This window comes from Amphiura filiformis, chromosome 14, assembly GCF_039555335.1.
Source record: "Amphiura filiformis chromosome 14, Afil_fr2py, whole genome shotgun sequence".
Lineage (NCBI taxonomy): Eukaryota > Metazoa > Echinodermata > Ophiuroidea > Amphilepidida > Amphiuridae > Amphiura > Amphiura filiformis.
This window is the reverse complement of record NC_092641.1, coordinates 60,729,158-60,742,271: the sequence shown is the minus strand read 5'-3', so window position 1 is coordinate 60,742,271 and position 13,114 is coordinate 60,729,158. Positions and strand designations below refer to the sequence as shown.

General features: G+C 37.3%; 1 protein-coding gene across 1 annotated transcript; it reads left to right on the top strand.

Moving 5' to 3' along the window:
• The first annotated feature begins 1,993 nt into the window (after positions 1–1,993).
• Positions 1,994–12,837, top strand: LOC140170400 (uncharacterized). Its single transcript, XM_072193774.1, has 6 exons — positions 1,994–2,195; positions 5,240–5,358; positions 6,488–6,617; positions 7,705–7,914; positions 9,513–9,601; positions 10,419–12,837. Exons 1-6 carry the CDS (start codon positions 2,112–2,114, stop codon positions 10,450–10,452), a joined length of 666 nt encoding a protein of 221 aa, XP_072049875.1. The 5' UTR covers positions 1,994–2,111; the 3' UTR covers positions 10,453–12,837.
• The last annotated feature ends 277 nt before the right edge of the window (positions 12,838–13,114 follow it).

Sequence of the window (13,114 nt, the reverse complement as noted above, 5' to 3'; positions counted from 1 at the left end):
TGAAAAGTGTCATAAAAAGAGGATAGGCCTACTAGGATCACGAAATACTCCTTTAAATGACTGAGTGTATAACAATAGAAATCGTTTGACTAGAGTTCTGCCTGTTTGCTAGTTTTCCGACAGACCTGTTTTCCGATGCAGAAAGTAGACTGCTGCCCTTATTCGTAAAACTTCTGGATGCCATTCGGTTTGGACCCAATTCTATTTGGCCCCCTATCCATTCGGTCCCGTGCCAATGCGGTGCGGCCCCATGCCAATTCGGCAACATTTACCAATTCAAGCACATGTAAGTTTGGCCCCAAAACAATTCGACCACATACCAATTTACATATTGACTAAATACACACAATTATGTTCATGGATGAGATTAATTGTGATGGAAATGTGTGTTGGGAAGTAATAAGATATTTAATTTAATTTTAAAAAGACCCATCGACTATTGACTCCAGTATTAGGGACCGTTCACAAACACTTGATGTAAAACTTTTTGACCCTCCTAAGGGGGGGCTGAAAAAATGACCACAAATTTTCCTGGAAAAATTGAGTTTATATGCTTTTCTATGGGGTTGACCGATAATTTTCATGTGAAAAAGGGGGGCCCCTGAAATTTTCGAGGTCTGTAAAGGGGGGCCCGAAAAATTTTCGCGATAAAATTTTTTTGCATCAGGCCACCCCCCTTACAAGTGTTTGTGAACGGTCCCTTAGGCCTATGAGGCCTGAGTTTCACCCGCCTTAATGGGGAAATCTTTTCATTATATATTTTTTTCTCTTTCATTTGATATCAACCTGGGTCATATCTTATTGACATTTCGAGGTTTAGCAAAAAGCCCTCTTTCCCTTTTTATAGGCCTTATAGGATTGATAAGGGCTGGCAGTGTATTTAACCTATCATCAGGCAATTTTGAGATATCGTCAACCAACTGCTTTCATGAAGCACAACCCACTGTCCTCCTGGAGCACTTACCATAACCCCCGGGGGGATAACTCACATAAATAGTCTGTACGCATGCGTGACCAAAAAAAACAAGTAAAAAGGGGTGTTTTTTAGGCAGGGCAAGTTACGCGCGTGACGCATTTAGGGTCTAAAAAACACTGATTTTCAAGAATAAGGGTAGTTTTCTGAAACTGGACAACTTGTTTAGGGTACCTTTTCAAATTTGTGGTAAATTACGAGTCCAAAAAGGGTACATTTGTTGCATTTTCAGCAGCCAAAATCTCATTATGGGGTAAATTCTGTATTAAATTACCTTATTAAGGGGCTAAATTTGCTGGTAGGGTAAAACTCGTTTAGGGGTGTTTGAAAAAAATTTGGTCACGCATGCATACACTGTCATATTTGAGTGGCGCCCGGGCCATAACCTTAAAACCCGGCCCTAACCCCCCCAACCTAACCTAAAAGGAAACAAAATACGTCTCAAAGCTCATGGCAAAAAATAAAAGTGTTTGATTGGCGTAACATAAGAAAAAAAATAGAGTAGGTCGGTCGGCAATTTTTTTATTTAAAAAAAAATTACACACATTTTAAGCGCTAAATTGCGTATGATTAAGGCCTTGGAACGAACTTCGTTGTTTCTTTTTAAAAAAAAAGATTTATTTATTTTAATTTATTTCATTTTATTTTTTTTTGCAAACAAAATAAGAAAAAAGTCTAGGGTCGGGCCTATTTTTAGGGTCGGTCGGGTAAACAATTTTCTTTTTTAGGCCTAATTTTTGTTGGTGTTTTTTTTCTTTGGGGAGGGGGTCCATAAAAGCTCATTTGTAGGCCTATGTGGTTGGATTTTGTCGGGACCGATTTGGCATGTGCTCGAATGTTATGTGGCCGAATTGAATGGGTAGGCCTATGGGGGTAATTCGGTATGGGACCGAGTGGGTATATGGGACCGAGTTGGTATGGGACCGAGTTGGTATGGGACCGCGTTGGTATGGGACCGAATTGGTGTGGGGCGGAATTGGTATGGGCCCAAATTTACACATTACGTGTGCATTACATCATGCATGGAGATCTGCGAAAGACCACAGGTAGCGTCCGTCGTTACGAAAAGACTATGTGTGATTTTTGATTTCTAACTAATTTATTTCCCGAGTAGTGGATCGACAGATTTTAATGTGCAATGTCTAAAACAGTACGGTCTCCAAACAGCAAACCATCCGTCAGACGGACAGATGTAGGGTTCTTGAAGCTCCGAGTAGAAGAGGTAAGCTTAAAAGTAAACATGATGGTAAAGTACGGTACTGGCAAATTCAGAAGCCACACTCAAGGCAATAATTGTGATTTCCCCCATTGAGTGTAATGGTAAGTGTCCCCTTGGCAAGGGTGAAAATAAGTGGGCTACTGACCTGTCTTGTTTCAGTCCCATTTAATAGTTGCCTACTGATATGGAGCATGTTGAGCTGAAATTAAACTTCACAACACCAGGCTACACTGTGACTTTGTCCGAATAATCAGTCCCAGAACAAAATATTAATTTCTGACATGATCGTGTTCTGGGTCTGAACTGTTTCCATGCGAAATCGTGATGGCAAATTGGACAAAAGAAGCACATAGTTCGACTTGACAGCTTTTTAATCCCTATTAAAGCTATTCATGTTTATACGTGAATCACGCTATTGTGGACCATCCTTCTGATGATACTTGAGTGTTTGGACAAACGGAACGGTCTTTTGTCTACCTCTCTGTTTGTAAACAGACGAGGAGGTCGAAATTGTCATCCTCCCCGAATAGGAAAGTCAAAATACTACGGCACTACCCATCACCATACAGTCTATGGGCCATTCTTCAGAAAATGAAACTAATTTGGAAAAAATCAAATTGTAGGTATCATTTATTTTCAAACTTTTTTGTGATAAGTACAGTTCAAAGTTTTAAGCTGAATTTATATTCGATCGCCGAGCGATGCGATTAATCGCTTTTGAAAAAGCGATTTGCAATCGCCAATTTTGCGATGCATCGCCGTCGCTTTTGCATTTATACTTATCACGGCGATAGCGATTGCAGACGACAATTAAAATATTCTAAAGGCCACAAAATACATTTTTAAAACATGAGTTGCTGTCAATAATTATTGCTTTGAATTAATTTATCACCAAAAGTTAAAAATCGAGAAAGGTAAATTAATTAGCAAAATAATAGATCCAGTTGGTTGTATATGATTGGTTGACGCATTCACGTGTTTTAAGCGATATCGCTGGGAAGTTGAGATTTCTTCAACTTGCAAAAGCGACATCGTTTTTGCCTCCGCGATTTGAATCGATTGATCGGCTTGACGCTCTGGAAATGTAAGTAAACATTGAGCATGCGTGAAAATCGCTTTTCTGCAAAAGCGATCGAGTATAAATTCAGCTTTAAGAACTGTAATTTTCATGAAAAATTAATCGCGGAACACCCTAATTTGCATAAATTAACATAATTGCAAATTTTGGGTCTAAAAGTAAGCTTTTTGGGCCTTTTTAACACTTACTGCAGTTTTAACTTTTTATAATTGTGTTTTTTTAATTTCCTGAAAAATATGCTGTTATGACGCCACTAAAACAAATCAGAACAGTTGAAATTTTTTTCAAACCACAACAATCGCGTAATTAACGAAACAAATTAATTGGTTTGGTATGTCACACACGTGACCAAAAACATGCAATTGTTTTTACCATCAGAAAAGATTTTATCAACTGAACTTCATATTTTATGTCAAAAGGTAGACTGATTATACCCTCCATTCCAGCTTCCTAAATGGAAATTATTATTGTTAGGTTTTACGTAATTCATGGTAATTAACAAGTCACACATGTGACCGGGGTCACGTGTGTGACAAGTTTGGTAACGTGTGTGACGTACAAACTCCGCCATGGAATTCCATTATGAGCACCCTATGGTGTTGATTTTTGGTATCAATGTATAGCTATGGGTCTCCTCTATCCACTGACACCAAAATAAGTAGCAACATTCTTGATACCTTGCTGCTATGGTATCATGTTGTGGTTGTGTCCTCACAAATGTGATAAAACCTTGATCGTACACAAAAATAGGCTAAAATGGACTTTATGGAAGAAAAAATCCAAACATGTAATTTGTACCCGATTTGTAGTTGCCATATAAAAGTTAATCACAAAATGAACCTAAACACAAAGTTTTAGCTCAATATCACCTGAAATATTCTTATAAGAGCAAAAACTGACCCATGTTTTACCCCTACCCCTAAGAATATGGATTTCTGTGTCACCATCCGGTTATTTCAGTTTTAATCGAAGGTTTGTATGAAGTGATTGTTGACATGACACCACTGTTTTTCCCTAAAAAATACATTTAGTTGGTTATAGGGCATATAATAAACTTTTATAAAATACTTAAATTGTTCACCCAAAAGTTTGGTAACGTGTGTGACATTCAGACGAACAAAACCAAATGTCACACACGTTACCAAATGTTTAGTATCAAACCGTCAATTAACACATCTAGGCATGAATGTTTCTTGTCAATGTTGGTGTCATTGTAATTGCAAGATAGCAATGCTTTACTACATTTGGTATGAATATGTAGGTCCTTTAACATTCACAGAAATTTAGAAATGAATTTTAAAATCCAAAAACTTGCATCCGTCTGATGTCACACACGTGACCGACCCTTTGTTGACCCCTGGCACGAAAATAAGACAACGTAAGAAAAAAAAATTAAATATTTTCGAAAAGTACAGACATTAGTATAACTATCATGCAAAAGATATGGGGTTATCAGTTTTATTTATAAAGCAGGCACAGGAGCATTAGTGTGAAATACCCCTAGTTATGTCACACACGTGACCGAAGAATGGCCCCTATACATATCTGAGACGAAAATGTTGGTATTTTTGTCACAGTTGACATCTATGTGAAAAGTGGGTAAGTGTATCAATAGATGGAACAACCCCGATTGAGAGAATATATACATACGTGCGCGACGTCAAGCATGTGCATCTTGGGAGTTGTGGTTCTATACGCGCTGGACAAAAGGAATTCTGCAAAAAATTCTATCAGCAGTTTGTAGCCGCATGTATGCATTCTCTCGGTTGGTGCAGTTACCCACTTCTCACATCTGTCAAAGGGGACACTCTCACAAAATCACTATAGGTTTGTACAGGGCCTTTCACTCAGTTCCAGTCAGTTTGTAGTGTAAAATATTGGAGACACCAGGAGCCAAAACTTGACAACCACGTGGGGTGCTTAATAATAAGTCTTGATGGCACCACAACGTATTTCTTCTCCTCCACAGCTGGAAAATGAAGTTGGTGAACTGAAGAAAAGACTGACAGATTTACGTCGAGCCAAGAATACAACTGTCCTAAAGAAAGAGAAAGAATATGTATCAACAGGAACCCCAGAACACAAGAGGTATGCCCTACAACTTAAGGGCTAAAAAGGCAGCCAGCCGTGTAGGGAGTGTTTTACACACCCAAATTTGTAAAATACACACCCAGTTTTTGCCCACATGGCCTATACTTTGTACACAAATCTTAAATTTACACACCCAGTTTTTTGAATTTCCACACCCAAACTTTCAAATCCTACCTAAGACCCTGATGCCCTATCATTCATTGCAAGAAGGTCCCATCTGCAAATAGCTGCCATCATGCCATGTGTCAAATGTTTATAGGGAAGCTGTTCAAGGTCTTTCTTCCACTATAAATGAAGCCAGCTGGGACGGAGACTTGATTTCTCCCTGGTTTACATTCTAAGCTAAAAGTTGGTAATAGGCGTATTTATGATATGATAATGATATTAATCATGATAATGATATTAATCATGATAATGATATTAATCATGATAATGATATTAATCATGATAATGATATTAATCATGATAATGATATTAATCATGATAATGATAATCTAGGATGGGATCTAGGCGCACTTCCCTCTTGTTCAGTGGTCTATAGCTCTATATTCCAGCTTCCGTCAACTGTTTCTAGTCATGTGTAGTTCATTTGAGTTCTCCATACTTGGTAATAGGAGTATAATGTCTTATGTAAATGTTATTATATTAGTCAACACCTTGAATGAAGTGAAATAGTTTCACTAAGAAATTAATTTCACCTTACATAGCCAGCAAACAAAAATTTTTTAATACATTGTTATGTTATGTTAGGTCACCTTTATAAATCTTCTAAATCAACCACACAAAAAATATCACGTCTGACATTGTTAGATGTCAAATAGCCTAAATTTTAAACCTCAATAAAATTCTTCATCTTGACTATTATAGTGAAACCTCCTTGACAGATGAAAAGCTGGTCTATTCTTATCAAAAAGCTTGTCCCACAGATAAAAAAAAATTAATGTAAAACAAATTCTGCATTAGGTTTTCAAACTTTGAGGAGCTTTAAGACTAACTATTAATTTAAGATGGCCTTACATTATATTAGTTTGTTTTGCAGTTTTCAAATATTTTTGTTATGAAAATGTTTTATACCCTTTTTAACGTTAACCATGGTAACCTGACATTTTTTCTTCAAAATCTGCAGGTCAAATAGTGGGAGTAAAAGACTGGAAGAACTTCACATGCAGATGAAGGAACTGAACTTGAAACATGAAAAAGAAATAGAAACACTGACAAAGAAACACTCGGAAGACTTGCAGACATCATTGGCTAAGGTAAGCTATACTTGAGAGTAACATGTGGGATTTCGCAGTGACAGATGCAAATCATATGCGCTATAAATCCTGCGGGCTGTGAACACATGTATAAAGTTATTTTGGGACTTTACATTTTAGATTGAAAAATACATGTAATAACTGTTCATCAGAAAACTTGGATCAGTGCGTGGTAAGTGACAATAAAAAAACCAATGGAATCCTCAAGTAGCATGGTAAATGTGATGCAATCAAGCAAAATCAGTCAGAACTCCAAAATATTAAATTTTCAGTTTCTTAGGATAGTAAAAAGTATTTACAAAGCTGGATGCTGCAGAAAACCCCATTGAAATTGAACAAACAGTTCCCAAGATATGAGCAATTAGAGAGTTTCCAAAACAACAGGAAACAAAGGAAATGGTTCCTTTGTTTGGCTATATCTCAAAATCAATATTTCCGAGTTCCGACTGATTTTGCTTGATCGCATCACGAATGTCATATTCCGTCTGTCGGCATAACATCACTTGCGATAGATCGCTTCTTCCCATTGGTTGCTTTTGCCAATATTTAGCTGTTCCATCTCACCCCCTTGGACATGCAGGGGATATTACCTTTGCACTCAATGGGGGAAATCACAAAACATGCCATAAAATAAATGCCTCTTGATGAAACAATTCCAAAAGTTCAGATTTCTTATAAGGGAAATCAACTTTAAATAAATACCAAAGACAAGGCAAATTGGTATTTTCTGTGCTGAGAAAATTGTCTTGAAGTTGAACTGAAATGCCCTGTACAAATCGATAGGGATTTTGTGAGGGTGTCCCATTTGATGGATGTGAGAAGTGGGTAAGTGCAATAGATGGAATAGCCCCGACCAAGAGAATCTCAAATTGGAGCGTATCATATGGCACTTGATGGGTACCATGAGTGTATGATGCTTTCTTCAAATTCATGTGAACACTGGTTTTGATATTTTTTCTATCTCAAAAAGGGAAAGTTTATTGAGAATGAGGACTATGTATTAATTGTTTACCAAGAAATGTACCTGGCTTATGTGAACAATTTTAATCAAATATAAAACATATTCTTTATTGTCTTTCTGTTTTAGAATAACCCTGGGTGTGATCATGATAAGATCATCGCTGAACTAAAAGAGAATTATAGGAAACTAGAAGTAGACAACAAAGATCTGAAGTTGGTCAACGATGAACTGCAGAGTGAGAATATGGCCCTGAGGGATAAATTTGAACAGTTGTTTACTGAACTCAGCATCAAGGAAGCACAATGGTGTGAAAGGGAGGAACAACTCAATCTTAAGGTTGGTAGCAACATCAGGAGGGGGGGGGAGGTAGGCAAATCAAGTGGGGTGAGAGGGCAATTGAGATGGGGTGGTAGTTCATTATGGATTCAAAGACATCATCAGCATCAAGGAGGCACAATTGATAGAGTGAAAGGGAGAACAATTTTAAGGCTGGTCGCAACATAAGGAGGGGGAGAGGTTGGAAAATCAGGAGGGGTGAGAGGGCAATTAAGATGGGATGGGGGTTCATTCAGATGTCTTTCAGCAGGTATTCAAAGACCTCATGAACATCAGGGAGGCACAATTGATGGTGTGAAAGGGATAAAAAGTCAATCTTGGTTGGTTGCAACATCAGGTGATGGGAAGAGGACAAAGTGAGATAGGATCGGGGTGGTTCTTTAGAGATGACTTTCAGCAGGTATTCAAAGAACACCATAAATGAGGATCAAAGGTGTAAATGGGCAGAACAAATTGATCTAAGTTCATAGAGGCTCAGTGGTGTACTGTGTGGGGCAGGTACAATTCAATCGTACAGGTGTTATGACCTGATTGACAGCCTTATCCCTCCCACTTTACTCCATCAAATGCAGATTTTGGTATCAGTTGAAAGGTCATATTTTTCTCACAAACCCAGTGACATTTTAGGCATGTAATATGTTTTGGTCAGGCATTATTAACAAAAACATGGTATATTGATAAATTTATGACTATTCTCACAACAAAAATGTTCACTTACGTGAGCTTTCGGCTTGCGGTCGCTAAGCCTTTTTCAAACTGATGTTATTGATCTTGATGAGTGTCAAATGACGAGTTGTTGTCAACAAGGAGGCATATATGGTAGTTTGGAAGTACCACCCGGAAGTCATGTATTGCTTTACCGCCCACTGTGATACTCATTTTGCTTCTAGGATCCAAGGTTTATGGTTGGTTAATTAGAGAATAAGCGATAGGAATTTTTATTTTGCCTATCCCCTACCGTGTGATACGACAGGCAGGCCCCATATTTTGATTAGTGGATGCCAGCGCAGCCGGTATCCACTACGATAAAAAATATTGGACCTGCCTGTCGCTCATCATAGGTAGAGGATAGGCAAAATAAAAAATTCCTATCGCTTATTCTCATTCTTAGTCAGTTTAATATTATTTTAATAACTGTAAACACATTTTTAAGCAAAAACTAAGTTACCATCATAAAAACTCCCCTCAATATAAAAATGAACGAAACTTGTTTACAACTTCACGTATTCTGTTGCGCGTATTGCTAGCGCGTTCGCATATTTCGCACTAGTCTACGCATCCAGCGCGATACATACGCAAGACTCTACATGCGTGTTACGCATTATCAAGACGCATGATGACGTGGGGTCGTCTACGGCCTGATAGACGGCACCCGAAATCATGCGATTGTCCAATCAGAAATGTTTCTACGAACTAGACCACTCCCACTGACTAAGAATTTAAACATAACTGCCTAAATACAATATGAATGGGAACAAATATTTATAAAAATTGAAATTATATACAGTCATGAAAACCAAATTTAAGCAGTAAAGTACCCTGACATAATGAGGAGACATAAATAAAGATGATTTTGCTGTCTTTTTTGTTTCTTTCAGTTAAAAATGCAATGGGGAGAAAAATACAGAGAGTGGATGGAAGCTACAGAAAAGAAAATAGAAGAATTACAGAAAGCAAATGCCTTATTGTAAGTCACATGATGTGTTTTTTTTCATACAGACAAACCCTAAATAACTTTTTAAAGACCATCCCTTTGTATTAGACTAATTGTAGAGGGCAATGTTATCACATTTTTCAGTGCAAAGCTGATTTTGGCATACTCCCTACTAGCACTTGGTGAATTGCATAAGTACTTCACAGGTTATAAAAGGAAGATTTATAGAAATCTGGTATTTGTATTCTAAGTTTGTAGCTCAATTTTCACAAGAAAAGAAATAGACACTGAGAGGGCTCAAACTTGTTCCGTCAAGCACTCGTGCACTAGATCAGTCTTGTGCCTTACATAATTATTGAGATAACTAGGCTGCTATGGTGTAGTGGCTGAAGCACTCACCTCTTACCACTGCGACCTGGGTTTGATTCCCTCGCAGTGCTGTAAACGAACATTGTTGTGATCCATGAATGTGCATGTAGATTTTTCCTCAGGTTCATCCTGAATTCATTGACTTCTGCATCTGAACTCATCAAATATATAAGACCACTCCTATTTGTGGCACCTTCCTGCCTGTTGAATGGGGGGGGGTGTGAATGTTGATATCACAACATATATATATATACAATCAAACAAAAGTAAGGTCAAGAAGGGTATCATGTGATTAGCTCAAGTTGTTGTTTTATAATCATATGATACCCTTCTTGACTTCTCTTTCATTGTTCTATAGAATGTGATATCAATGGTAGGAAGTGCTAATTATAGGAATAGTTTATATTATCTGCAATCCTGCTTGTTTCATTGTAACAAATTTTTTAATTAAAATCTTTCTATTGTTTTGTTTTTCTCACAGACGCAGTTGCATCAAACCACCAGCTGATGACTGAAGACATTGAAGAAAATTTCATCTATGTGTGTGATTTAAAAACCTTGTATGAACTTGGGTGATATATTTATTTATATAACAGGCCAGGGCCAAGCAAAGTAAAAATTTGATGGTGTAATATAATTCCTTTTTCAAAAAGACTAATGCAAAGAAAATCATATTAAGAGCAGGCTGAACTTTTTTGTGCGTTTTTCCTGTTATGATAAATGCTGTATTATTCCCAGTAATAACTACAGACAATTCATCAATGTTAATGAGGGCCGTTATATTGTTCCATGGAGTGTGACATAAGATACTGCTACGCTAAACACAAAGGCACAAGGCACGCAACATGTGCACGATTTGTTGGACAACGTCGACCTAGTGATCGGCCCTCATGAATATACGAGAATTCGCAGCATACAAAGCGCTGGCACTTTGATTTGTAGCTCTTTAAATCTATTCTGATTATAGAGTTAATATATACAACTAATATTTAGCCCTACCACAGGGCCTTTTTTTCCTTCTTCTTACACGCTATACTCCCGAGATACGCTATACCCCGAGAACTGCTTAACCCACTAACCGCTGTCCTGAGACAGCGGTTTGAATTGTGAGTTGTTACTTGGTTTTTAGCAGTTCTCAGTTTATAGCATGGTGTCTCAGAGTATATATAGTGCGTAAAAAAAGGCCCTGTGGTAGGGCTACTAATATTCATCATATCATAAAATGAAACAAACCAGCTTTTAAACCTTAACCAATGAAAGATTGTATGATTGGAATTTTGAGATACATGTATTTCGTAGCATGTGTATAATTTATTTTGCATGTAAATTAGTATAACAGTATCATTTTTTGGCATGCATTTGTTAGTTAATTTGGGTGTCTTTAAAAAAAAGGGCAATTGCAAAAGTTGAAAGCCTTTAAACCCAGTTTTGAATTAATCAGGGATGTAAATCTTCAGGAAATTTTCCGATTTCATGAAATTTTGCTTGGATCTTCCCTGCACAAATTTTAGGGAAGTACACATTTTCAGGAAATTATTTCAATGCTTGTTTTCATCCCAGTGGCCAGTGTAACTCCTATTGCTACCAATCGGTGATCGTCTGCTTGGTACGTGAGGGGCTAAGGTTCGAATCCTGGGGGTACCAAGTGACTTCTTTGTTTATCTTCGCTCCGTTTTCATTTTTTCTTTCCCTTTTTGGTGAATGGAAGGGAAATAAGGAAGGAATAGCAGAGAAGATGAACAAAGAAGTTGTTTGATTACACTGAGATTCAATACCAAGACCCTAAACGATTATGACCTACACAGGAATGTTGACCTACTTTGTAGTGTGAACCCAGTAAAAGCATCCAAGTGTTCAGAAATTACAATACTTTCTGGGTGGTTGGGTAATAGTATAACATTCTAAAAGTTGAAATATTGATGGGCGGACGCTTATTGGGGCATGGGAGTTTAAAAGAAAGAATATGGTAAATGAAATGACACCAAAACTTTTTAGGCAAAATGAGTGAAGTTCTGATCAACAGCTGTTATTTAAAGATATGACCAACCTTTTCTTAATTTTACACTTTGGTACTTCTTGCCCTGCGCCTTCAGCTGCGTGCACTGAGAGGGAGCTTGCACTGATTCAAACCAGAAATGCTCATAGGGCACAATCAATAAAGGCCAAAAGCAGAAAAATTATACATAACAGGGTGTGTCTGCAAGATTGGCACAGGAGCTAGTTCAGTTCCTTTTTTATTTGCAAGAATGACTATCCAGAATTCTGAAACTCCAAAACACAAAGTACATGGCTTAACTAATCTTTTTAGATTATCACATTTAATTTAATGTTGGTAAGGAAACACAGAGATCCCCCCTCCCCCAATTCTTTTTGTCTGAGGATGATCATATAATTGGTCATGCTTAGCCAAGCTTGAACGTGTTGCAACCATGTAGCGTTCTAGGCGTGTATGCAGTGTAAGGCACGTTCATGTTATTTTCTGGACCACATTTTGTGTGTGTTGATCGCGGCACTATGTGCATGCCACGTGTTCTAGTTTAGCCAAGAACTAACTAATTTTAATTTACCTGTAATTATTACTTCAGTTATTGTGTATGTGTGTAAAAGTTAATCTCTAATGCATGTGTTACATGGTTTTAACAAATGAATAAATCGCTATTCTGACAAAGCCATAACGATATACATACAGTATTTTCTGGTGTCAGATTACACATGACATGTTCCCTTGCTTTCCTGGCAATGTGTCTAAGGATATGTGTAGTTTGTGTAGGTGTTGTGATGTCTTAAAAATAACTTCCGTCCAATGAGTACATTTTAAATATGTATATATATAATATCACAAAAAGCCTATTTGTATACATAATATATTATCACTTGAAGCCTATTTTATTATAAAGCTATTTTTGTGATGAATAAATATGAACATGAACAAAGAAGAAATGTTTTTGAGTTTTGCTTCATTTGGTTTGTACATGTATGCCCATTTTACTGTTCAATTGCCTTATACCTTATAGGCATATCTGATATTTGGTATAATTATTTTGAAGCATGTTTCATCAAAACATGTGCATGCAAACTGCCAGGCAAAGAACAAATGACTCGACTGCTTAGTGCCAGAAGTGGGAAAGTGCAATAGCTGCCATTTGCAGATGATTATAATGTACTGTAAGTAAATTG